This window comes from Salmo salar, chromosome 11, assembly GCF_965601325.2.
Source record: "Salmo salar chromosome 11, fSalSal1, whole genome shotgun sequence".
NCBI lineage: Eukaryota > Metazoa > Chordata > Actinopteri > Salmoniformes > Salmonidae > Salmo > Salmo salar.
The window spans coordinates 38,524,016-38,552,006 of record NC_138301.1 but is presented as its reverse complement, the minus strand read 5'-3'; the positions used below and the strand labels follow the sequence as shown (position 1 = coordinate 38,552,006).

The following is a 27,991-nucleotide window of genomic DNA, read 5'->3' as shown; positions in this document are numbered from 1 at the left end:
AAACACAACCGACATCGGCTACATTTTCTAACTCCACATCTTTTACTGAGGGTTTTAATTTTGGCTTTGGTAACAGTTAAAGGGGAAATGGTAACAGTTAAAGGGGAAATGTTTTTTTTCTGCAGTGTATCCACCCTCTGAGGACAGGTGGGGCGGTAATGAAGGAGTTGTCAGCTCAGCTCCTCTGCCTTCTAGTTTGGGACGATGAATGATTCAGGGGCCCAGGGTGAGACCTATAAATCACACCCAATCAAACAGCGACACTAATTTGATATTACACTCGATCGCAGCGGTATGTTTTTCACGCCGAGCTAAAGATGGATGTCTGCCGTTAAGAGCTCTCCTATCAGGTTATGTTAATGTTTCTCGCTCTTTTCTGATCAAACACCACGTGTGGGAATGACCCTATATACACAAAGCCCTATTCTAGTTTATTCATGCCTGTAGTGTTTGTAAGCCTGATGAAAGGGTGCGTGTGTGTTTGTATAAAGGTGATGATTGCAGTGGAAGCATGAAGATATTTGTGTGCGTTAATTTCTGTTCCCGAGTTGGTGGATTAGTATATTTTCAGTTCAGCAGAAGTACATCAGCCATGGCATAGATGGAGATAACAGTACTCTGCTGTAACGCCTAAACCGGCCTGTCTTTGAATGCACCGCCTCCGCCCGTCTTCCTCTCTGCCCTGCATTTGTAGTGCCGTTCCCCTTGCACGGGTCCAGGTCATGCCCCTCTGTCCAACTGTGTGAAGGAGGGAGGAGACAGGAAAGAGAGGGAGCCTGTGGAGGGCGCATCTCTGTGTTCTCCTGCCAGGTCCCAGGCCTCCTCTCCTCCGCCCAGATCCCAGTCAAATCAAACTCTCAGCGGACACTTCAGACACACACATCCCTGGCTTGTCCCAGTCTATTGTAGAGTCTCTCCTCTCTTCAGCAGCACAATAACATGGTTGTTTAGGATAGACTACTGTAACCTCCCTCCCCAGTCCCAGGCTACACTACAGTACTTGAGAACTAAAGAGCCCCCCCCCTAAAGTCTCTTCAAATACTTGGCACACCTTCCTTTCAACTTCCACTCCTCACCAGGCCACTTTGTCTGCTTTTTTTTCATTTTCTGTGTGTGAAGACAGAAGAAGGGAGTCTGGACTCAGGACAGAAACATGTTTCTGGTAGTGGTGACCAGTGAAGGGAGAAATCTGGGAACATGCTGATATTAATAGCTGGACTGGAATGAATGGAAAGTTTGATACGGCTTCATTCCATTCCAACCATTACAATGGGCCCGTCCAGGGTCGTATTTACTAGGGACCAAATGGAAGCCAACAGGTTGAAACGGGGAGGGACCTGACTAAATCTGCCCAATAAAAAAAAAAAGTTTTGAGTTTTCTGTTGCAAATCATTTTGCTGTGGTGTGCACTAATGAATATGACCCAGCCTCCACTGGTGGTGACTGGTTCTAAAGACCTTCTGTGACCGTCTGACTGGTGATGAGCGCTGCCCAGTCTTCTGTGACTGTCTGACTGGTGATGAGCGCTGCCCAGTCTTCTGTGACCGTCTGACTGGTGATGAGCGCTGCCCAGTCTTCTGTGACTGTCTGACTGGTGATGAGCGCTGCCCAGTCCTCTGTGACCGTCTGACTGGTGATGAGCGCTGCCCAGTCTTCTGTGACTGTCTGACTGGTGATGAGCGCTGCCCAGTCTTCTGTGACTGTCTGACTGGTGATGAGCGCTGCCCAGTCTTCTGTGACTGTCTGACTGGTGATGAGCGCTGCCCAGTCCTCTGTGACTGTCTGACTGGTGATGAGCGCTGCCCAGTCCTCTGTGACTGTCTGACTGGTGATGAGCGCTGCCCAGTCATCTGTGACCGTCTGACTGGTGATGAGCGCTGCCCAGTCCTCTGTGCCCGTCTGACTGGTGATGAGCGCTGCCCAGTCCTCTGTGCCCGTCTGACTGGTGATGAGCGCTGCCCAGTCCTCTGTGACCGTCTGACTGGTGATGAGCGCTGCCCAGTCCTCTGTGACCGTCTGACTGGTGATGAGCGCTGCCCAGTCCTCTGTGACCGTCTGACTGGTGATGAGCGCTGCCCAGTCCTCTGTGCCCGTCTGACTGGTGATGAGCGCTGCCCAGTCCTCTGTGACCGTCTGACTGGTGATGAGCGCTGCCCAGTCCTCTGTGCCCGTCTGACTGGTGATGAGCGCTGCCCAGTCCTCTGTGACCGTCTGACTGGTGATGAGCGCTGCCCAGTCCTCTGTGACCGTCTGACTGGTGATGAGCGCTGCCCAGTCCTCTGTGACCGTCTGACTGGTGATGAGCGCTGCCTAGTCCTCTGTGACTGTCTGACTGGTGATGAGCGCTGCCCAGTCCTCTGTGCCCGTCTGACTGGTGATGAGCGCTGCCCAGTCCTCTGTGACCGTCTGACTGAACGGTAAATGAATGCCCTTGATACTTGTTTGATAGTTTTCTCCCTCCCCAAGTCAGCCCATTTTGAAAGAATGCATTGATCAGCAGGTGAATCGAGCCACTTGTGTGGTATGATGGATTGTTTGTGCACATCGTATCCCGTAGAAATAAAACAGCATCTATCTCCACTGTGAATTGACTATCACTTAGTCGACCCTGATGGGTAATATCAGTCCCCCTGTGAAAACCTATCAGTCTGAACACGTCATGAAAATGAAATGGGTTTATTTCTACAACTGTCACTGTAATGTGTGCTGTAACCTTCTATGTGCCATTTGTACACATTTCGAAGGGGGTGTACAATACATTGACATTTGAGGTAGCTTTTGGTCTTACAAAGATATCGTACTGACCTTTTACACCATCATCACACACACACAATAATAATAATAAGCAGTGACCTTAATTACCCCAGCTTCAGCGTGAAGCATTGTGAGTACATCTGGGACTCATTCAGCTACTGTGGTTGTGTATCAAGTGTTTCTAGTCCCCATGTTGATCTGAGCTGCTGTTAGGAAACCACTGACACCTGCTGGGTCATCTCCCCTATATTGCTTTGAACCAGATTCAACACATTCACGTATGATACACTGAATTCTTAAACACTGAATTTCATGAGTGTCAGTCAGACTGTTACTATCCAGCCTCCTGTACAGTGTGATGAGTGTCAGACTGTTAATATCCAGCCTCCTGTACAGTGTGATGTGTCAGACTGTTAATATCCAGCCTCCTGTAGAGTGTGATGAGTGTCAGACCTGTTAATATCCAGCCTCCTGTACATTGTGATGAGTGTCAGACTGTTAATATCCAGCCTCTTGTACAGTGTGATGAGTGTCAGACCTGTTAATATCCAGCCTCCTGTACAGTGTGATGAGTGTCAGACTGTTAATATCCAGCCTCCTGTACAGTGTGATGAGTGTCAGACTGTTAATATCCAGCCTCCTATACAGTCTGTGATAATAGAATAGTAGCATCCAGCACACACTGACCTCTGAGAACTCAGCAGGGGTTTGTACTTCTGCTATCCTCAGCTGTGAGCTGTGTAGTGGTTGATGTCATGTCCTCTCTGTAGACGAGTCTCGAGGTGTCTGAAATAAACATGTTTCTATGGTTCTGAGGTGTCTGGCAGGCTGACCGACTAGCCCTGTGGTCTGTATGGCTGGCAGACTAGCCCTGTGGTCTGTATGGCTGGCAGACTAGCCCTGTGGTCTGTATGGCTGACCGACTAGCCCTGTGGTCTGTATGGCTGGCAGACTAGCCCTGTGGTCTGTATGGCTGACCGACTAGCCCTGTGGTCTGTATGGCTGACCGACTAGCCCTGTGGTCTGAATGGCTGACCGACTAGCCCTGTGGTCTGTATGGCTGACCGACTAGCCCTGTGGTCTGTATGGCTGACCGACTAGCCCTGTGGTCTGTATGGCTGGCAGACTAGCCCTGTGGTCTGTATGGCTGCTACTGCATCAGTGTTCTTCATTACTGGTCCTGTTGAGCCACAGTGTATGCAGGCTTTTGTTCCAACATGAACACACAATCCCTGATTTAACTAAACCAACTAATCGTCAAGACCTGAATTAAGCTGATTTGGATGTGTTCATGCTGGGCTGGAACAAAAGGCCCAATGGCTCTCCAGGACCGGGAGTGAAAAAACCTAGAGCGTCAGCCATACCAAAGAGCAGTCACTGTGGTCGATACAGTCTGTCTATCGGTACCCTCCTCTGCCCCTGTCTTCACATGAGAGAACGGAACGCTGTTGTTTCAGCCACATGGGAGATACTCATCACGTGCTGTGTGATTGGGGCCAGCTCAGGGGTTAGTGTGCAGTTTTATTTTGGCAAGATGTATAAGCCCCCCTGCTGATTTATGGGTTCCGGTCTGGCATGGAGGAGTGGTGAGAGGCATTCTGGGTATCAGTGACCCGTAGTGGCCCGGTACATTAGCGAGGTAGTTACCGTGGCTACTGTTCTCAACTTCCCAGGCAGCTTGGTCATAAGCCTCTGTCTATAGGAGAACGTACTTATGGAATATCCAATGGGTTGTTTTTTTCTTCTTTCCAGACTTTCCGATGGATTTTGAGAGGGTTTTCCCTCTTCTTCCTCTTTCTGCCCATTCCATTTTTCTGTCTGTTCTTTGGCAGTTAACAGCGCTTTGTCTGTGGCTGGTCCAGTGCCAAGAGTAGAAATTCAACACTAGGCTTTTAGGGGGCTGCTTTCAGCACTCCTCCTAGGAGCGATTCTGACTTTATTAAAGAATAAGTGAGAGGTTTTGAGACGTAATTACAGCCAGACAATGGGGTCTCTTTATGCCAAGGTTATCGTTTTCCGACTGTATGAATAAGTCTGTAAGACCACTGTTTGGTATCCTAATTACAGCGAGACAATTGAGTCTCTGTATGCCGAGGTTATCACCTTGACCCCCCCCCCCCCCCCCCCCCCTCTACATCTGCAGATGGGTTGGTTTAGTGTAACGTGAACTGTATGCTGAAGATGGAGCACAGCAATGCAATGGACTCCTCTTCTCCACATAGGTGCTTATTTTAGGTCCATTGTACATGTGCTTTTTCAAACCTCTCCCGGCATCTTTGAATATGCTATCAGGAGTCTGCTATCAGGATATCCGGCCGCTCTGTCCCAAGGAGGGGGTTATGTGTGGGCATGTGATATCAGGAGAGTCCCAGGCTTGTCAAGGCCTAGCTCGGGGGTGGAGGCCACAGCTTGAGCTAAGCCAGATAACCGTTCCATTGTATTGACTTTAATGTACCTGACAGCCACCATGGAACAAGATTAGAGATTGATTAGTTTTTCTTGCCTTGCCACCTGTATCCTAAATCGGCCCACTCTTACTGGCATACGATTTAGCCCCCGCAACTCTCATATCTCTAACGACGTCTTTGGATACCATAATGGCTTTGTAAACTACATATCTATGGGGAAAATGGCCCAGACAGGCAAATCTTATTCTCAATATGAAATGAGCCACCTTGTTCACATTGACACTTTGACGTGACTCCAATTCTATTCATTTGCTTATCTGATCCGAATCTGTTCTTTTTCCTGCAGTCTGAACTGCCAAAAGGCACATGAAATCGGATATTTCAAACCACCTTCGTAGGTGGTTTTGAAGTCCGATACAAATCTGATTCCTGGCCATGTGACTTGTCTGAATTGATTTGCCCTCAAGTGGTTTTTAGACTTATTTGGCATATCGTGTTGCTTGCTAACTATTCAGTTGACAGTGTGACAAAATAATGTGATAGCTAACTAGCTTGTTAATAGTTTACAAATACTTTAGTAAATGTGCTAGAGAGCTGAACAGCTACCTAGCTAGGAGTCATTTAGAAAGCTGAACAGCTACCTAGCTAGGAGTCATTTAGAAAGCTGAACAGCTACCTAGCTAGGACTCATTTAGAAAGCTGAACCGCTACCTAGCTAGGACTCATTTAGAAAGCTGAACAGCTACCTAGCTAGGAGTCATTTAGAAAGCTGAACAGCTACCTAGCTAGGACTCATTTAGAAAGCTGAACCGCTACCTAGCTAGGACTCATTAAGAAAGCTGAACCGCTAACTAGCTAGGACTCATTTAGAAAGCTGAACCGCTACCTAGCTAGGACTCATTTAGAAAGCTGAACCGCTACCTAGCTAGGACTCATTTAGAAAGCTGAACAGCTACCTAGCTAGGACTCATTTAGAAAGCTGAACAGCTACCTAGCTAGGACTCATTTAGAAAGCTGAACAGCTACCTAGCTAGGACTCATTTAGAAAGTTGGATCATCTTATCCTTTGAGGCTTTAAAAGTGTTCTTACACTATGATTTTGAACATTCAAAGCAACTGGGAAATGTCCATGGCAGAAATGTCCTTGGCAGAATTGGGTCATGGTGGGTTTGGCCAGCCAGGTTTGGTAGGATGTTGTGATTATGTTCTGCTTCGGGTCTAGGGCACATATCTAGGATTGTATTATCCTCCCCTAATCCTAACCTTAACCAATTGGGAGGAAAACTCAATTGACATTAGGATCAGGTTGCCCCAATACCCTGATATATCTATGCATTTGGGCTTGGTCTGCAAAACTGTTGGCACCATGTTGGCACCAAACATTTTATGACAATAGCATTCTAATTCAGAACTCTGACTAGAAGCAGTTGTCTTTGAACTTTTGGTGCCAACATGGAGGCTTTTAAAATCCTAACTCTCAAAACAAGTTTGCCATGTATTGGCCTGGGTAGGGTGTTGTCTGTTTTAGGTTTAGAATTAGAGCTGTGGTGAAGGAAACAGTAGAGACACTGGAAAGAAGGCTGGCTGGCTGGCTGGCTGGCTGGCTGGCTGGCTGGCTGGCTGGCTGGCTGGCTGGCTGGCTGGCAGGCTGGCAGGCAGGCAGGCACTGTGAGCCTGTGGTCACCAACATGTTAATTTCCCCACTTGCTCAACTACAGAGTGGGAGAAAAGCTGTCAGAATGGCAACGACAAGAAAACCAGAAGGAGCTGATGACTCATGCCTTTCATTGGGGTTTGTCCCTGCAGAATCCCCTTCCCTTTTCTAACCGTCGTGTTTTGGAATTACAGCACTCTACCCTGTGGTTAAGATGAACTAAATTGAATATCTGGGGAAAGGGAGTACAGGAATTCCATTGTAACCTCAATTTGTTGTTACTTGTCAACCTTCCCTATCTCTGCTAGGCTGGTCCCAGATCTGTTATGTGATTTCTGGCCAACTCCTCTGACTAGAAGGCATGACGAAGGGTAGTTGGAGAACTTTGCTAAAGCACACCCAGATCTGGGACCAGGCTATAGACTCCCCACCTCTCCCTCTAGGCCCTGGACATTAGGGAAAGATGACATCTGGATAGAGGGATGTCGATGATAGTGGGAACAAAATACCCTTTCTGCTGTCTCTTGTCTCCCACCCAGACCTGTCGTTGTCCTCAGCATAGCGCTGGGCCAAACTAATGGCAGTTTTTCAGATTCCACCCCTCGTTAGTGCTCCCAAGAATAACCGGAACCTAATTCATATGGCAGCACACTGACTGACAAGGCCCTTATCAAGATGGACATCTGGGGTGTGCTGCGTTCTGAACAGGGGTGTCAAATGTCCTTCCTTTCCTCCTTACCTTCATTATTTCCCACTGATCTGAAAGGAGGTGACAGACTGACAGGTGAAAACAGTATGCAGCAAATCTAGCCTATCCCTCCTGTCGGTTTGTGTCAGACCCCAGTAAGACTAGCTGTCGTTAATGGAGATCTTAATAAATCTAATCAAAATCAAATGGGTCACAAGTTTAAACAGTCAATCTGGCCAAACGTAACTTTTCTCTGCTCCATCGTATTAGGTCTGCACCACTCAGTCCCTTTAGGATGGTATTACCTTGTTCTGTGCACGCTTTCCTTGAGCTTAATGAAGGATGCATTCAGTCCACAGGATATGATTGCTGGTGACTTTGAGCCATCACAGACATGTAGTTAGGGTCAATATTGACCTTTGCCTAGCTTTATGTCATCCATTGCATTTAACAGCTGGTGTTATTGTTTTTCTATTGAGCTGTGCACTTTAAATGAAAGAGCATAAGGGATGAAGCAGTACGTTCTCAAACCCCTGTAACTGATTTCGAATGCGGTAAAATTACAAAAATGTAGTCTGGAGAAGAGATATGTAGTCCCATTCAGATTCTATATGGCTGAACTCATCAAGTCTAATCGAAATATTACAAGCAGCATGTGTGAAAAACCTCTGCTCAGTGACTGATGTCCATTCAGGCCTGCAGCACAGTTCCAACACTCTACCCTGCCTGCATCTGAAAACTCTCACAAAGGAGACGAAGAGAAGAGGCTGTTTTTAGATTGTTGGGACAGGGTCCGTGTAGGGATCACTGCAAGAGATTTACAGTGGTACTGTAGGAAAGAAGACTAGGAATCTGTGTTAGTATTGGGAGAGGACCCAGCATTAGCTGAACAGTAGTTATACACTGAGTGTACAAAACATTAGGAACACCTTCCTAATATTGAGTTGCACCTCCTTTTGCCCTCAGAAGAGCCTCAATTTGTCAAGGCATGGACTCCACTAGGTGTTGAAAGCATTCCACAGGGATGCTGGTCCATGTTGACTCCATTACTTCCCACAGTTGTGTCAAGTTGGCTGGATGTCCTTTGGGTGGTGGACCATTCTTGATACACACAGAGAACTGTTGAGCGTGAAAAACCCAGCAGCATTGCAGTTCTTGACACACTCAAACCGGTGCGCCTGGCACCTACTACCATACCCCGTTCAAAGGCACTTCAATATTTTCTCTCCTCCCCTTCATCTACACCCATTGTAGTGGATTTAACAAGTGACATCAATAAGGGATCATAGCTTTCACCTGGATTCACCTGGTCAGTCTATGTCATGGAAAGAGCAGGTGTTCCTAATGTTTTGTATACTCTGTGTGTATGCTTAGTAGGGAAGGAGGCTGTGTTGGGACAGCCCATGGATTACTGTAGAGGTGACTAGCAGCCGTACTGAAGTCTTTTTCAATAGCAACACTCTGCCAGGCTAATCACTTTGGCGTGCCTCGCTAATTTCCCACAACAGCCGCTTGTTAACTCGATTAAACCGGCTAGCACGCAGGTCGCGGAATGGAGGCTATGAATTGTGTGTGTGTGTGTTTGGGACATGAGCTTGGGGAGATTCTATGCAAGGCCTCGATCATGTGTTTCTGTTTGTTGCTACCGTGCTATTGAGTAGTTACTTTGCAGTTGAAGTAACCAAGCTATCAAAGGACTGTTTACATAGTAAGAATGGGACCTGCACACTCTGCTCAATTTCTTAAACACACACCTTTGTTGAAGGATAAGTTGTAGGACAGTTTGATCTGTGAGGGATCTTCCTGTGTGTCAGATTGAGATTTCTCTCTGAGATAGAGACCTGTAGTATAGTGTGTTGGTTGGCAGAGCGCTACAGGTAACATGTTAGCACAAGCCCAGGCATCCTCTCTGGGCTTTGTTATTTACTTCCTCTGGTAATCACCTGGAAATCTGTAAGGATAACGCTCACTGATTTGAATCACCTGTAAATCCCACCTGTGTGTGTGTGTGTGACAGGGTGGTGAGGCAGAACAGGAGTAATGACTGGGCATCTTCTACTGAAAGGCTGAATGCTGGAAGACATTAGACTACTAATCTTTTGGACATGCTTTACAACAACTCTGTAGAAGTCCTGATTTCTTGACAGCCTATCCTAGAGTGTCTCCTGCTGTGTCATGTTCTGCCTTGTGTTTTGCTTGGTTGAATGTAGAAACAGGCTGGTTCTCAGCTAGGGACACTTCTACCATCACAATCTATGCCATTAAAGACCTCGACATGCACCTTTTTGCAGACCTAGATTAAATATGACAGTATGCCTTCTTATTCTCATCTTAACGGAACCAAAGGCCTCTCTCTAATTTGATTGATGTTTTGGTGTGTCCAGTCCTTTGGCAGAGATCAGAGTATTCTCCTGTAGGCTCTGTCCTGGAGTCTGTCCAGCTTTGGTCTGGGCCTTAACCTCATATCCTGACTGCAGCCTCTGTAATATCCTGACCTGGAACCTCTACTCTCCTCTGTACTAGGGATGCATAATATATTGGTGAACATATCGGAATCAGCCGATATTATCTAAAAATGCCAACATCAGTATTGTCCCGATGTCTAGTTTAACTGCGATGTCAAAGCTGACGTGCATACCTATATAACGTAGGTACATGACGTAATGACGCCACATAAAATGTTGTGCTACACGTGCAACACAGCATTCCTAACCTAGCCCACAATGTCTGCTGTGTCAATCGAGCAGTCAACAAGTCGAGCAGTCATTTGAAGGAGGCGAAATCCATTAACTTCTTGGGGCTATGTGGGACGCTAGCATGCCACCCGTGGTGCACCCTATCAACAGCAGGTGCATTTCAAGAGCGGCAAATTTGAAACCAAATAAATGTCAAAATTCAAATTTTTCAAACATACAACTATCTTACACCCTTTGAAAGATAAACATCTCCTTAATCTAACCACGTTGTCCGATTTCAAAAAGGTTTTACGGCGAAAGCATAAAGTTAGATTATGTTAGGAGAGTACATTGACAATAGCTGTGTGTAATGTTTTGTCAATTCAAAGACAGGCGTCACCAAACCATAAAACCAGCTAAAATGATGCACTAACCTTTTACAATCTCCATCAGATGACACTCCTAGGACATTATGTTAGACAATGCATGCATTTTTTGTTCTATCAAGTTCATATTTATATCCAAAAACAGCGTTTTACTATGGCATTGATGTTGAGGAAATCGTTTCCCTCCAATAACCGGCAGTCAAGTCAGCACCACAAATTAAATAATTAAAATTAGAAAACATTGGTAAAATATTATATTGTCATTTAAAGAATTATAGATTTACATCTCTTGAACGCAATCAACTTGCCAGATTTAAAAATAACCTTACTGGGAAATCACACTTTGCAATAATCTGAGCACTGCGCCCAGAAAAATATGCTTTGCTATACAGACAAACGGCCATGTTGGAGAGATCTAAAATCGAAAATACTATGTAAATAATCCATTACCTTTGATTCTCTTCATCAGATGTCACTTCCAGGAATCCCAGGTCCATAACAAATGTAGTTTTGTTCAAAAAAGCTCATCATTTATATCCAAAAAGCTCCGTGTTGTTAGCACATGATCTAAGCCAGCCGGACTTCTCGTCATGAACGAGGGGAAAAAATATATTTACGTTCGTTCAAACATGTCAAACGTTGTATCGCATAAATCATTAGTGCCTTTTTTAACCAGAACATGAATAATATTCAACGTGGACGAATGCATTCTCTTTTATAACGTATTGGAACGAGGGTACCCAACATGAACTCGCGCGCCAGAGTCTAATCGGCCATCACCGTTCCATGGCTCTTGTTCGGTCAGATCTCACAGTAAAAGACTCAAAACACTTTGTAAAGGCTGGTGACATCTAGTGGAAGCAATAGGAAGTGCCAAAACATTAATCAACCCCTGTGTGTTTCAATGGCATAGGCTTAAAGGTCATTCAACACATCAGGTATCCACTTCCTGTCAGAAAATGTCTCAGGGTTTTGCCTGCCAAATGAGTTCTGTTATACTCACAGACACCATTCAAACAGTTTTAGAAACTTTAGGGTGTTTTCTATCCATATATAATAAGTATATGCATATTCTAGTTACTGGGTAGGATTAGTAACCAGATTAAATCGGGTACGTTTTTTTATCCAGCCGTGAAAATACTGCCCCCTAGCCCCAACAGGTTAAAGCCAAGATAATGGAATTCATTGCCCTTGACAATCAACCGTTCTCTGTCGTGGGTGATGTTGGCTTTCGCGACTGGTCGAGCACCAGTACACATTAACATTACCAAGTGCGCTATTGTTCAGATGTTACCCTACCTGAGTTGCACAGTAATAGCGTCACTGCTATTAGCTCAGAACATACTATGGAACACAGTTTGGGTCTTTGCCTGTCAAAAAAGATACACGTCAAATAACACTTTGACAATAACACTATTTTATGCATTTAAATAATCTTTTAATTTGACACATCAAATAACACCGTTCTATTATAGAATGTTGTGTGTTCTGAATTTGCACGTGCAAGCCAAGCGCCACCACAACTATCAGTAGTACTGTCAAAGCTGTACAAAAAGTCTGCAAACAAACACCGGCCACGAACGATGTGTTTACAATACTGCGTTGATAATAAAGTATTATTTGTTCGACCGCAACTTCTGGGGTAGCTAGCTGGCTTTAGCTTGGTACCTAGCTTCGCCAGTACAACCAGCCTGAAAACAATAAGCAGTAGAAACTGCAGTCATTTTCACTATTCTTAGCAATGATTTAGGAGTCTTTGTGAGTAAGTATTAGCTAGGTAGCGACTTGTTGTTCGCCTATTGAAATTTAACTTCAGTTCATGAAAATAAATAGCTAGCCAGCTACTTAACCCTGTTGCCCAAAGCTAATGTTATAAGCAGCCAGCTAGCTTCATCTGGCTAGTAAGGCTCGACCTGACCGGGTTATGTGTTGTGAAGCTAGCCACAATAAGAATAAGGCACAATAGTGGAATTTGCGGTTGGCCTTAAAAATAGCAGTACCTCTTTGAAAGTGATGCAGAAGGTTATAATTGGTGGAATCATGCCATATTTAAACTAGATAATGTTAAACAATGTTGAAATGTGAACCAATGAAATGGGGTATCGGTCTACTCGGTGACACCCACAGAACACAACTGTGAAGAGTTTACGCAAATATTAGCATTGTAGCTCTTATCGCGGGACTGTGACTGTGAAATCGCATCCTCAGTCAGCCTATTGTGTGTTGACATTCATATTGCACTGTACAGCTTTACCTAAGGATTGGGGATCAATGAAATGGGGGTAACATTCTACTCAATACCCAATATATTTTTTCCCAACGTCCACCTCAGAGTTATCAGACTCAAACATCCACGCAGTATTGTTTTTCCTTGGGAATAGTGTTCAAAACACACAGGTTGACAATAAATGCGGCTCAATTCACAGTTGTTTCAGAGTCCCGCAATAAGAGCTACGTTCTCTCGGTATCACTGAGTAGACTGATACCCCATGTCATTGATCCACAATCCATAGGTAAGGCTGTACAGTGAAATAAGTATGCCCCCAGTGTAATTCTAAAGTATAATACATCCAGTGTGATTTCAACAGATTTTGTCAAATTAACAAATTATTGTCTTTTGTTGATTTTATATAACATTCCAACCTCGTTTAGCATGATCTATTCAATTATGGCAGAATTCTACTATTTGTATTAATTTGCATCACTGTCAATGACTTTTATTTTAAAGGCAAACCGCATAGTCCACTATTGTGGCTAATCCTTATTGTGGCTAGCTTAACATAGATGGGTCCGACCACCATTAATCAAATAATAACCGTCTTATAAATTAGGGTTATTTTAGATAATGACACCTAGCAATATAGTTAGCTAGCTAATGATAGCTACTGAAACAGATTGTCGTTTTGCTATGTTTTTGGGGAAGAACATTGTTTTCATCCATTTTTTATGACCAGAACTGTAGGTGCGTGAGACAACTTTACCGGCATCATAGCATATGTATCGATGAATCATTGTGACATATGAAATACAAGTGATTTGTGTAATAATTACGTTAAAAAAAATGTATGAACTCGTTACATTTTTGTGACATGCAGTCATATTCAGGTCCTGATTGGTCAACAAGCTTATTTGACACGTCAAATAGTGTTATTTAACGTGTATTTTTTTTGACACGCAAAAACCCAAACAGGTTTTACATAGAAATCCTGGTTGAGAATGAAACAACTGAACAATGAAACAGCACAGCAAGTTAGTGAAAGAAATAGGTTTTGATTATGTTTTACTGGTAATGGGGACATACGTAAATGCCAACAAAATAACTTTTTGGTGTGTGTGTGACCTTTATTTAACTAGCCATGTCAATTAAGAACAAATTCTTATTTAAAATACGTCCTACCCCGACCAAACCCGGACGACGCTGGGCCAATTATGTGCCGCCCTATGGGACTCCCAATCACGGCCGGATATGATACAGCCTGGATTCGAACCAGGAACTGTAGTGACGCCTCTTGCACTGAGATGCAGTGCCTTGGACCGCTGCGTCCATGTGTGTGTGTTAACTATTTAACTGTACTAGAATGCTTAAAAGGCTGTGAAAATTGTAAATAGTGGTTATCGGTATCGGGTTTTTGGCAAGGAAAATATCGGATATTGGTATCGGCCACAAATGCCATATCACTACTCTGGACTGTCTTTTCGTCCCAAATGGCACCCTATTCCTTATGTAGTGCACTACTTTTGACCAGGGCCATAGGGTGCCATTTGGAACACAGCCACTGCATGTTGGCTTGTGGTGTTTTATTCAAATGAGGCTTTCTCTTTCTTCTCTCCTCCTGGTCCAACTCAGGACCTCTCTCCTCTCTTCCTGGTTCATCCAGAACCACTTCCTTCTCCTCTCCTTTCTTCCTCTGCTGACTCTGCAGATTGTTAGTTATTGAAGGGAGAAGACTACTGACGAGAGATAATAACTAGATGGTTAGTGGAGTGTTACTGAGTACCTCTGAAGCTACAGCGGGGAAATGAAGCCACAACCCTAGAGGAATCCAGCTAGTTGTTCATATTATCGTCTGTGTGTCTCAGATGTGTCGTAGTTGAAGGAAACATGGTTGAATTAATTGTTGGCAAACCAGAAAGCGCTAATGGCTGAAAAGCAGATGTTTAAATCTCAGTCGATGACTGGAACAGTAGTCGACCACATGTGTGCAATACACACCAGAAACACACTCTCTTTAGGCTCGTAAAAATATTTAGACTCTAGACTAAACCAGGAGTAGAATCTTCAGATGAGATTCTTTGATGTCTCTGATTTGATGAGCAGTTGAGGAAATCTGTTGTCTGGGACATCTGTGGGATCGCAGTTCTTTGGAATTTGGGGATTGTGTCTCTCCCAGCTGAGTATGCAGATGCACTAAACCAATAGTGTTGGAGTCAATTCAATTCCAACTCACAGAAATGCACTCTGGGCAGTGTTCCGTGTATGAATCAAATTTCAAATCATTTCCTACAGACACGAAATGGCGTTGATCCAACTCTGCTGTCCAGCATTCTTTTCTATAGCTACAGCCATAGAGTTGGATAGAGGGCTCACTTGGCCCAAATCATGTCATGGAAGCAGCCATTGCAGAGAAAGGCTCTGTCATCTTTATGGCTACAGCCCACTGCATTCACCCCCCAGTATGCTGTCTCCAGTATGCTGTCTCCAGTATGCTGTCTCCAGTATGCTGTCTCCAGTATGCTGTCTCCAGTATGCTGTCTCCAGTATGCTGTCTCCAGTATGCTGTCTCTATACATCAAAGATCTATTGATCTTTAGACTGTCTCTTTCAGCTTGTCCACTAATGGCAAATGGCTGCTGCTGCATGACAATACGTCTGGTGTCACAATGAAGTCATCTGGACTGTGTCCCAAATGGCACCCTATTCCCTATATGACCATGGCTCTGTTCAAAAGTAGTGCACTATATAGGGAATAGGGTGCCATTTGGGATGCACACACTAAAAGTAATCTGGTGTCACAATACTGCTGAAGGGTACACATCCGTATCCCTTCAGAGACTCAATTTCATGGCTATTGTGAGGCTGCCATAGGTGTGAGGAGATGATAGACTATTGTGAGGCTGCCATAGGTGTGAGGGGAGGATAGGCGGGCAGGGAAATCACTTTGGACAGACAACACTCGAGCACAAAGGGGCCAGTTACGCCTGCATAATGGTGTCTTTCCTCTCCTCTGTCCTGTGTTCTACTGCCTGGGACTCCTCTCCTCCTTTCCTCTCCTCTGTTCTGTGTTCTACTGCCTGGGACTCCTCTCCTCCCCTCTGTCCTGTGTTCTACTGCCTGGGACTCCTCTCCTCCCCTCTGTCCTATGTTCTACTGCCTGGGACTCCTCTCCTCCTTTCCTCTCCTCTGTTCTGTGTTCTACTGCCTGGGACTCCTCTCCTCCTTTCCTCTCCTCTGTTCTGTGTTCTTCTGCCTGGGACTCCTCTCCTCCTTTCCTCTGTCCTGTGTTCTACTGTCTGGGACTCCTCTCCTCCTTTCCTCCCCTCTGTCCTGTGTTCTACTGCCTGTTACTCCTCTCCTCCTTTCCTCTCCTCTGTCCTGTGTTCTACTGCCTGGGACTCCTCTCCTCTGTTCTGTGTTCTACTGCCTGGGACTCCTCTCCTCCTTTCCTCTCCTCTGTCCTGTGTTCTACTGCCTGGGACTTCTGCCCATTTTCTTTACTCTTACTCTTTACCCTTTACTCTGGTCAGCTCCCTTCTCTCCCTCTCCTCTCTGGCTGGTCAGCTCCCCTCTCTGTCTCTCCTCTCTGGCTGGTCAGCTCCCGTCTATCTCCTCTCTGGCTGGTCAGCTCCCCTCTCTGTCTCTCTCACTCTCCCCTCTGGCTGGTCAGCTCCTCTCTCTGTCTCTCTCCCTCTCCCCTCTGGCTGGTCAGCTCCTCTCTCTGTCTCTCCCCCTCTCCCCTCTGGCTGGTCAGCTCCCCTCTCTGTCTCTCTCACTCTCCCCTCTGGCTGGTCAGCTCCTCTCTCTGTCTCTCTCCCTCTCCCCTCTGGCTGGTCAGCTCCTCTCTCTGTCTCTCCCCCTCTCCCCTCTGGCTGGTCAGCTCCTCTCTCTGTCTCTCTCCCTCTCCCCTCTGGCTGGTCAGCTCCTCTCTCTGTCTCTCTCCCTCTCCCCTCTGGCTGGTCAGCTCCTCTCTCTGTCTCTCTCCCTCTCCCCTCTGGCTGGTCAGCTCCTCTCTCTGTCTCTCTCCCTCTCCCCTCTGGCTGGTCAGCTCCTCTCTCTGTCTCTCCCCCTCTCCCCTCTGGCTGGTCAGCTCCTCTCTCTGTCTCTCTCACTCTCCCCTCTGGCTGGTCAGCTCCCCTCTCTGTCTCTCTCACTCTCCCCTCTGGCAGGTCAGCTCCCCTCTCTGTCTCTCTCCCCTCTGGCTGGTCAGCTCCTCTCTCTGTCTCTCTCACTCTCCCCTCTGGCTGGTCAGCTCCCCTCTCTGTCTCTCTCCCCTCTGGCTGGTCAGCTCCCCTCTCTGTCTCTCTCCCCTCTGGCTGGTCAGCTCCCCTCTCTGTCTCTCTCCCCTCTGGCTGGTCAGCTCCCCTCTCTGTCTCTCTCCCTCTCTGGCTGGTCAGCTCCTCTCTCTGTCTCTCTCCTCTCTGGCTGGTCAGCTCCTCTCTCTGTCTCTCTCCCTCTCCCCTCTGGCTGGTCAGCTCCCCTCTCTGTCTCTCTCCCCTCTGGCTGGTCAGCTCCTCTCTCTGTCTCTCTCCCTCTCCCCTCTGGCTGGTCAGCTCCCCTCTCTGTCTCTCTCCCCTCTGGCTGGTCAGCTCCTCTCTCTGTCTCTCCCCCTCTGGCTGGTCAGCTCCTCTCTCTGTCTCTCTCCCTCTCCCCTCTGGCAGGTCAGCTCCCCTCTCTGTCTCTCTCCCTCTCCCCTCTGGCTGGTCAGCTCCCCTCTCTGTCTCTCTCCCTCTCCCCTCTGGCTGGTCAGCTCCTCTCTCTGTCTCTCTCACTCTCCCCTCTGGCTGGTCAGCTCCCCTCTCTGTCTCTCCCCCTCTCCCCTCTGGCTGGTCAGCTCCTCTCTCTGTCTCTCCCCCTCTCCCCTCTGGCTGGTCAGCTCCTCTCTCTGTCTCTCTCCCTCTCCCCTCTGGCTGGTCAGCTCCTCTCTCTGTCTCTCTCCCTCTCCCCTCTGGCTGGTCAGCTCCTCTCTCTGTCTCTCCCCCTCTCCCCTCTGGCTGGTCAGCTCCTCTCTCTGTCTCTCTCCCTCTCTGTCTCTCTCTGGCTGGTCAGCTCCCCTCTCTGTCTCTCTCCCTCTCCCCTCTGGCTGGTCAGCTCCTCTCTCTGTCTCTCCCCCTCTCCCCTCTGGCTGGTCAGCTCCTCTCTCTGTCTCTCCCCCTCTCCCCTCTGGCTGGTCAGCTCCTCTCTCTGTCTCTCTCCCTCTCCCCTCTGGCTGGTCAGCTCCTCTCTCTGTCTCTTTCCCTCTCCCCTCTGGCTGGTCAGCTCCTCTCTCTGTCTCTCCCCCTCTCCCCTCTGGCTGGTCAGCTCCCCTCTCTTGTTGTAGGTAGGTGGATGGTAGCTGGATGGTAGCTATCTCTCTGCAGCAGGGGCGTGTGTGTTGACAGCGAGAGCCGGTAATGTCATTGGACCATAATGGAACATTGCACCTCTGAGCTGAAATATACCAGAACTGGCCACCTAGAATTAAGCACCATTTAGACACATACACGCAAGCTGTCTCTCTCACATGCACACACAACAGACACACACACAACAGACACACACACAACAGACACAGGTCTGGTGCTGCGCTCCTTTATCATGGGCCAGAGATGTGAGTGGCTAGTCCCAGGCTGTACCAAACCTGTCACAGTGGTGTCATCAATAGACTAGGTTACTGTCCTCCAGTCTTCCCTGTAGGATTCAACTGGTGTCAGCAATAGACTAGGTTACTGTCCTCCAGTCTTCCCTGTAGGATTCAACTGGTGTCAGCAATAGACTAGGTTACTGTCCTCCAGTCTTCCCTGTAGGATTCAACTGGTGTCAGCAATAGACTAGGTTACTGTCCTCCAGTCTTCCCTGTAGGATTCAACTGGTGTCAGCAATAGACTAGGTTACGGCCCTGTGGGATTCTCTGACTGCTTCCGTAATGGCACCCTATTCCCTACATTCCTGTCCCCCCAACTAATGCTAATGACCTAATAATACCTGCATGTTGCCTAGGGCCTGAGTTTTTCCAGTCACATTCCTGCCCCTGATGGTTGCTGATCAGAGGAGCATATATTTCCCTCTGAGTTGCCCTCAAGCCGAGTGGCATTCCAACAGCCCTTCACATTCCAACACCTGAGAAGTTTTCTGAACGCCAACCTGGCTCTATTCTCACCCCTTAATGGTGATTTCAGACACCTTGTAATATTGGTTAAATAGCAGATGGTGTCTGCCGTTGGTGTTTCCCTTGGCAATGATGTATGTTCATCACAGATTTGACTGGCTCTCAGTTTACGCACGACTCCAGAGGAAGCCTACGCTAGCCAGCGCTAGCCCCGACATGAGCCAGACTGGAACCGACACTTACCCAGCCAGTGTCCCAAATGGCACACTATTCCCTATGCAGCTCAGTACTTTTGACCAGGGTCCCATATGGTTCTGGTCAAAAGTAGTGCACTACATGGGGAATAGGGTGCCATTTTGGACACAACCCCAGAGTGCATATCTACTCACATTACTTTGCAGGGTTCTGCCGTCCAGCCGTAATGTGTTGATTTAGGCCCAAGTAGCGCGGTCCAAGGAAGACAATTGTATCACCTGTCTCCGAATGCAATCGTTCCACAATGACTACTTGTTTGTTCAGGGGGGATATTTAGTCCCGCTGCGATAGCGTTGCCCTCTTGTAATGGACTTGATAGCTCTGTTTGTTTTCCCTCTGCTTTGTTTGGAGTGGCGTCCATATTGACTTTATGGAGGCTAGGAGATAAAGAGTTAGCAGGGAAGGGAAGATGAGACAGTGGCATGACTAATTCTACATTTACAACACTGAGCTGTCGTCTTAATGTGTCCAGATAGGATACAACACTGAGCTGTCGTCTTAATGTGTCCAGATAGGACGCAACACTGAGCTGTCGTCTTAATGTGTCCAGATAGGATGCAACACTGAGCTGTCGTCTTAATGTGTCCAGATAGGACGCAACACTGAGCTGTCGTCTTAATGTGTCCAGATAGGATGCAACACTGAGCTGTCGTCTTAATGTGTCCAGATAGGATGCAACACTGAGCTGTCGTCTTAATGTGTCCAGATAGGACGCAACACTGAGCTGTCGTCTTAATGTGTCCAGATAGGATGCAACACTGAGCTGTCGTCTTAATGTGTCCAGATAGGATGCAACACTGAGCTGTCGTCTTAATGTGTCCAGATAGGATGCAACACTGAGCTGTCGTCTTAATGTGTCCAGATAGGATGCAACACTGAGCTGTCGTCTTAATGTGTCCAGATAGGATGCAACACTGAGCTGTCGTCTTAATGTGTCCAGATAGGATACAACACTGAGCTGTCGTCTTAATGTGTCCAGATAGGATCTCCTCCTGATGAAGTGCCTGAAGAGACGGTTGTATATTGGGGAACCTTTTGTCTTCTGTTCCCGAGCCGTCTATTCCGATGCCTCTGCTTTTCCACCAGTTGTTGTGATTACAACAGATTACTACAATCAGACCTTGGTTCAACTAGTATTTGATGTATTTCAAATGCTTTAAGTGTTTGATCTAGCTTGCCTGGGGTGCCAGATGGGCTGGGTTTGCACCATTCCATTGGTTACATGTGAACTCAGTCAAGCACAGATTTTTGAAGCGTTTGAACACAGAAGGTCTGAATACAATAGGTTGTTAAAACCTGGCATAAAACACATGGTATGCTTTTCAGCGCTTAGCTTATCTGTCCATCACTGAGCTTGGGCTTCTCCACCTTCTTCACAAAGCTCTGCTTGATGTGGTTGTGTGTGACACAAGGCTTAAAACTCACAGCAATAACTTACCATTTATATTTTTCTTCCTTTTATTTCTTAATGAGCCATTCAGGGTGATTAGATGAAAGTGTGCTGATGTGAGGCTTGTGAGCGGTGTGTTATGGAGGCTTAATGACTGTGAAAAATCATTCTAATGAGTCTAAACTGCTGATGGAGACATGGAAGACAAAAGTCAGGTCATTAGAGTTGGTAATGATGGGGAAGCCATGGGAGAGAGGGAGGTAAACATCCTGACTGGCTGGCTCGCAGCAGTGCTGATGTCTACTGCCTCACAGCTGGGCACTCAGAACAATCCGACTTGGCCTACCTGCTGGGGTACGTCTCAGTACTCTGAAGTGGCTCCTTCTAATCTTCCTCCTTTCATTTGGCCACCTCTCAGAGCAGAGGAGATCTTCATTTAGCTACCTCTCAGAGCAGAGGAGATCTTCATTTAGCTACCTCTCAGAGCAGAGGAGATCTTTATTTAGCCACCTCTCAGAGCAGAGCAGATCTTCATTTAGCTACCTCTCAGAGCAGAGGAGAGGAGATCTTCATTTAGCTACCTCTCAGAGCAAAGGAGAGGAGATCTTCATTTGGCCACCTCTCAGAGCAAAGGAGAGATCTTCATTTGGCCACCTCTCAGAGCAAAGGAGAGATCATCTTCATTTAGCTACCTCTCAGAGCAGGAGAGCAGATCTTCATTTAGCTACCTCTCAGAGCAGAGGAGATCTTCATTTAGCTACCTCTCAGAGCAGGAGAGGAGATCTTCATTTAGCTACCTCTCAGAGCAGGAGAGGAGATCTTCATTTAGCCACCTCTCAGAGCAAAGGAGAGGAGATCTTCATTTAGCTACCTCTCAGAGCAAAGGAGAGGAGATCTTCATTTAGCCACCTCTCAGAGCAGGAGAGGAGATCTTCATTTAGCTACCTCTCAGAGCAGGAGAGGAGATCTTCATTTAGCTACCTCTCAGAGCAGGAGAGGAGATCTTCATTTAGCCACCTCTCAGAGCAAAGGAGAGGAGATCTTCATTTAGCCACCTCTCAGAGCAAAGGAGAGGAGATCTTCATTTAGCCACCTCTCAGAGCAAAGGAGAGGAGATCTTCATTTAGCCACCTCTCAGAGCAAAGGAGAGGAGATCTTCATTTAGCCACCTCTCAGAGCAAAGGAGAGGAGATCTTCATTTAGCCACCTCTCAGAGCAGGAGAGGAGATCTTCATTTAGCTACCTCTCAGAGCAGAGGAGAGGAGATCAGCCTTCCCTGTAGCTCAGTTGGTAGAGCATGGTGTTTGCAACGCCAGGGTTGTGGGTTTGATTCCCACGGGGGGCCAGCACAGAAAAAAATGTATGAAATTGTATGAAATGTATGCATTCACTACAGTAAGTCGCTCTGGATAAGAGCGTCTGCTAAATGACTAAAATGTAATGTAAATGTAAAAGGAGAGGATATCTTCATTTAGCTACCTCTCAGAGCAGAGGAGAGGAGATCTTCATTTAGCTACCTCTCAGAGCAGGAGAGGAGATCTTCATTTAGCCACCTCTCAGAGCAGGAGAGGAGATCTTCATTTAGCCACCTCTCAGAGCAGAGGAGAGGAGATCTTCATTTAGCCACCTCTCAGAGCAGGAGAGGAGATCTTCATTTAGCCACCTCTCAGAGCAAAAGGGAACGAGAGGAAATCTAAAAACATCTGAAAGTAGATGAACGCTCTCCATGTCACTGACTTCTCCAAAGTATGGAAGGAGATGATGGGAAGGAGAGATAGAGAGGAAGCCACTTTATAATATAAAGATGCACCCGCTGGTTTGGTGTCCAAACAGGGCTATTTGCCAGTCACTTCTCAGAACCAGTGAAACATGGACACGTGTAGGGGTTGACTACTGCAGCACAGTCTTTTTCCTACATCTTATTGTATATGCTCATTAAAGAAATGTGTGGAAGGCTGCCATGCGATAGCCCTCTTGGTTCTGATGTAATAGCCTACCTGACCCCTCACACTCTAAAGCTTGGGGTTTGTTCAAGATTTCCATTGATAATAGACTGTTTGATTTTATGGTTGGCCACGTGCCAACTCCTCCTAGGTGCAGGAAGGCAGGGGCAGAGCCCATGGAAAAGCAAAGAGACTTATTCAGTGAGTTCTTGTGACCAGCCGTACTTACCCTAGTTAGGTATCGCTTTCAAAAAACTATCAGGCCTGGCCTCTGTACCGGTCCTGTCCGATTCTGTGTATTGCCTTTCCCCCAGGGGAGTGGGTTTGTGGCTGCATTCCAGAGCCGTCCTTCTCAAAATTGGAAGCCTTTTTCTGAGCGGTGTCTGTCTTTCGCAAATAGACCTCTGAGGGCTCCCTTCATTGGATTGGTCAACAACACAGACCCTTCCTTCTTGGCCACGCTTGAGTCGCTGCCAATAGGGGCCTCAGCAGCTGTCCCGAAGTTTACTCACACGGCCCCTGTGATTGGGGGAACATTAGGTTTGTAAAGCCTCAACAGGTTTGCAGTAAACACTCATCGAACCGCCGAGGCTTACCCGCTCCCTGGTCAATATTTGAGGGCTCTGTAAGCTCAGAGCTCACCTCCAGAAGGCATTCCTTCAGCCTGTTCTAATTTGCACTTTGCATTAGCAGCAGGACGTCTGATAAAAATAACATCTCTGTTGGGCTGCAGGAGTTTACATTCATATAGACGTCCATCTTAATAAATCCTCAGTGGAGCAGTATACAAGTACAGGCTCAAGCTATGTTGTGCAACTTGTTTACTGCTATTTTCATGTTTTAGAGGGCAGAATGTTTTCTGTCCTAGAGGGCGCTCTGTATGCGTTGTGCTTTTGTACACTCCCACAAAGGGCCTAGTCTATATAATGCACGAGTGTTCTATTGTGCCATATGTAGTTTATTGATGTAACCTCAGCTGTTGTCTCCCTCTCTTCTCTCCCCAGATGCAGCAGCTGTTCTACGAGAACTACGAGCCCAACAAGAAGGGATACATCCGCGACCTCCACAATAGCAAGATCCACCGGGCCATCACCCTGCACCCCAACAAGAACCCGCCCTACCAGTACCGCCTGCACAGCTACATGCTCAGCCGCAAGATTGCCCAGCTCCGCCACCGCACCATCCAGCTCCACCGTGAGATCGTCCAGATGGGCCGCTACGGGGCGGCCGAGCCCAGCCGAGAGGACCTGCAGCTGGGCATGCCTCCATCCTTCATGAGGTTCCACCCTCGGCTCCGCGAGGAGGTCCTGGAGTGGGAGTTCCTGACGGGCAAGTACCTGTTCTCCTCGTCTGACGGTCAACCCCCCCGCCGGGGAATGGACTCCTCCCAGCGTCTGGCCCTGGATGACATCATCATGCAGGTGATGGAGATGATTAACGCCAACGCCAAGACGCGGGGACGGGTGATCGACTTCAAGGAAATCCAGTACGGCTACCGCCGGGTCAACCCCATGTACGGGGCGGAGTACGTGCTGGACCTGTTGCTCCTCTACAAGAAGCACAAAGGGAAGACCATGACGGTGCCGGTGAGGAGACATGCCTACCTCCAGCAGACCTTCAGCCAGATCCAGTTCAGAGAGGAAGAGGAGATGGACGCCAAGGCGCTCGCCAGCAGCATCAACCAGGACTCTGACTCCCTGTCCTTCCTCTCCAACTCCCTCAAGATGTTCGTGCCCTTCAAGCTGTCCATCTCTAGCCAGGACCAGAAGGAGCCGAAGGAGCCGAAGGTCAACATACTGGTGCCGCTATCTGGACGCTACGACATCTTTGTCCGCTTCATGGCCAATTTAGAACGGGTGTGCCTGATCCCCAACCAGAACGTCAAGCTGCTCATCCTCCTCTTCAGCACCGACAACAACACAGAGCGGGTCAAGCAGGTGGAGCTGATGAGGGAGTACCACATCAAGTACCCCCGTGCCGAGATGGAGATCCAGCCCGTGTCGGGCTCCTTCTCCCGGGCCTTGGCTCTGGAGGTGGGCTCGGCCCACTTCTCCAACGACTCGCTGCTCTTCTACTGCGACGTGGACCTGCTCTTCACAACCGACTTCCTCAAGAGGTGCCGGGGTAACACGGTCCTGGGGGAGCAGACCTACTTCCCCATCATCTTCAGTCAGTACGACCCCAAGGTGGTTTACGCTGGCAAGGTGCCCAGTGAGAACCACTATGTGTTCACCGCCAAGACGGGTCTGTGGCGTCACTACGGCTTCGGGATTGTCTGTGTTTACAAGGGCGACCTGGTCGGGGCCGGGGGCTTCGACACCTCCATCCAAGGGTGGGGCTTGGAGGACGTGGACCTCTTTAACAAATTTGTCCAATCAGGGATCCGGTTGTTCCGGAGCACGGACCCGGGGATCGTACACGTTCACCATCCAGTAGTGTGCGACCCCAACCTGGAGCCCAACCAGTACAAGATGTGCCTGGGCTCCAAAGCCTCGTCGCACGGCTCGACACAGCAGCTGGCTGAACTGTGGCTCGAGAAGAATGACCATGGCTTCCGGAAGGTCGGGAGCTCAAATAACGAATCCCTCAGGACAGCGTGAGAAAGCACTCCGGCCAGGACTGACATAAACCAGTATGTGGAGTCCCCCAGGCCTGGGTGTCTTTCCCTCTTCCCATTTGTCTTAGCAGCATTTTTAACTACCTAATTTATTTTTTACAGAAACAAAAAAGACTTACATGGATATATTTTGGAAATATGCTTTTTTTAAGAAAACATGTGAACGTTGAACTGACTGAGACAAACGTGACTGTAGAATATGTTTTAATTAATGCTGAAAAATAAAGAATATTGATGATGAATATTCCTTTGGATGAGCCTACCATAACTCTGGTAGCAAGAACAAAGTGCTCTGATATCTTATTCTACCAGTCTAGTAATAAAGACCATTCTGTGTTATTTGTACAGTAACCTTGTCCCCAGGTTGTTGCACATATAAGCCTGGGATATCAACAATTCAAAGTTTGCCTTAGTGGGAGTGACCATAGAATTCTATGGCAGTGACCTACTGAGTAAAGTACCTGTCGTCATTTAATTTGAGCAAATCACACGACTGTGAGGTGTGTTATGGGAGATGATTGGTTGGTAGATTAAGCCAAGGAGTTTCTCACAGTCATTCTGTATTGACTAACGAAGGCCAAGTTTGATGCGTTGGTCCACCAGATTCTTCCCATTTGGGCGAAAGTGTCTGGGAACTACATGATCTATAAAGAGAGTATGGTGATATGGTGATATTCGGGGTTACATTATGTGTACCTCAGTGATGTGCATGTACAAGCTCTTTAAAAGGTGTAGCGTTTGTCTTGTGCATGGAGAAGATGGACGTTGTTGTCTTCAGACCAGCAGTGCTCTAAATGGAACTGGACTCTTGATTGTGAATGTTTACAGGAGGTTGATATGAACAAACATTTCATCATTGAAAAAGGTTGACTTAGATGAAAAGCAATTTGAATTAAGACTAAAGGGCCATTTTGATTCCTTTTGATTTGTTTATAATACAGAATAACACTGTTGTTTTTTTCCATTGATTTTAGATTTTCTTTTTATTTACTTCTGTGAACACAACTGCTGGATTTAATATCTGCAATTCTTCTTCCGCTGTCTAATTTATTGAATTTGCAGTCTCCATTCTCTGTTACCTGACTGTTGGAATATGTATATTAGAAAAATGGTATACCCATCTGTTGTTGGATAGTGTTGTTTTTCCATTTTCTTTCTCTCTCAAACTCATCTGATTACCAAAGAGTTTTTGCACAGTGTGTTTTAGGTGTTGTGTGTCATGTTGTTTTCTAGGAGGTGCAGGCACAAACATGACATGTACCGTAGATGAAGAGGTATAGTCCTGGGTCCAGCTCTATACTAGCTCTCATGAGGAATCTAAGGCCTATATCAAACTAGTCATCCAGATTTAGGAAGGGGAAGGTATGGGAACAAAGGAAGGGGAAGGTATGGGAATGCTGTGCTCCTTCATAGAACTGGAAGGAATTCTAAAGCATTTTAGAACTCTTGGAGTGAATTCCAGAACCTTCTCAGCACCCATTGGTACAATGAATTATAATAGAACTCTTAGAATGAAATCTGATTTTATACTGAACAAAAATATAAATGCAACATGCAACAATTTCAAAGATTTTACTGAGTTACAATTCATATGAGGAAATCAGTCAATTTAAATGAATGAATGAATCTACGGATTTCACATGACTGGGAATACAGATCTGTTGGTCATAGATACCTTAAATGAAATGGGCCTCACAATGGTCCTCAGGATCTCGCCACGATATTTTTGTGCATTCAAATTGCAATTGTGTTTGTTGTCCGTAGCTTATGCCTGTCCATACCATAATCCCACCGCCACCATGGGGCACTCTGTTCACATGACGCCATACAAGTGGTCTGCGGTTGTTAGGCCGGTTTGACATACTGCCAAATTCTCTAAAACGATGTTGGAGGCGGCTTATGGTAGAGAAATTAATATTCAATTCTCTGGCAACAGCTCTGGTGGACATTCCTACAGTCAGCATGCCAATTGCATGTTCCTCAAAACTTGGGATATCTGTGGCATTGTGTTGTGTGACAAAACTGCACATTTTAGAGTGGCCTTTTATTGTCCCCAGCACAAGGTGCACCTGTGTAATGATCATGCTGTTTAATCAGCTTCTTGATATGCCACACCTGTCAGGTGGATGGATTATCTGGCAAAGGAGAAATGCTCACTAACAGGGATATAAGCTTTTTGTGCGTATGGAATATTTCTGGGATATTTTATTTCAGTTCATGAAACATGGAACAACACTTTATATGTTGCGTTTCTATTTTTGTTCAGTGTAGAACTCTGAGAATGAATTATAATTCTATGAATTATCTGGTCCCTGTCTATTTAGGAGAATGTCTTCTGTGCAGTAGCACTCCCCTGGTTTTGGGTTCAAGTTTAAAGGTCTCCTCTACTCCACACAGTCTTTAAGCCCAAGAGAAGACCGGGTCAGCTACACTTGGAGCAGGAGGGCCAACTGTGCTCTACCATAATAGTCTTGGTTTTCTGGGGCTTTTTAATATTTCTGTTGTTCATTCAGCCCTGTCCAACTGGGAAAGGTTTTATATTTAAGAAATAAAATGAAAAATGTTTATCAAAAATGCTTTTGTTGTGGTGGTGTACCTGTTTTAGATAAGCATTCATTGACAATGTGGCCATTTTAAATGATGACAGTTGCATTTTACAGGCAAGGCACGTCAAGACATAACAATAGTAGTACTAACTTTGGTGATAACTGTCAGACTGTCAGAGCTTGAATGTGACAAATGTACAGTAGGATCCACAAATGTACAGTAGGATCCACAAATGTACCCTGGTCTCAGATCTGTATATTCTATCATGTCAACTCCTTGACAATGAGTTGACATGATGGCATAAACTGATCTGGGACCAGGCTACCATAAATGGGCCTGGACAAGAGATTTGCTCAGCATAAGTGTTTGCT

At 46.6% G+C, this 27,991-nt stretch overlaps 1 protein-coding gene across 1 annotated transcript in view; it reads left to right on the top strand.

Annotated features, from left to right (window-relative positions):
* Positions 1 to 27,649, top strand: part of LOC106562599 (chondroitin sulfate synthase 1) — a 74,558-nt gene extending 46,909 nt beyond the window's left edge. Inside the window, exon 3 of the mRNA XM_045689477.2 lies at positions 23,461 to 27,649. Coding sequence (XP_045545433.1) covers positions 23,461 to 25,056 — 1,596 coding nt within the window. The 3' untranslated portion in view covers positions 25,057 to 27,649. The remainder of the gene's footprint in view (positions 1 to 23,460) is intronic.
* The last annotated feature ends 342 nt before the right edge of the window (positions 27,650 to 27,991 follow it).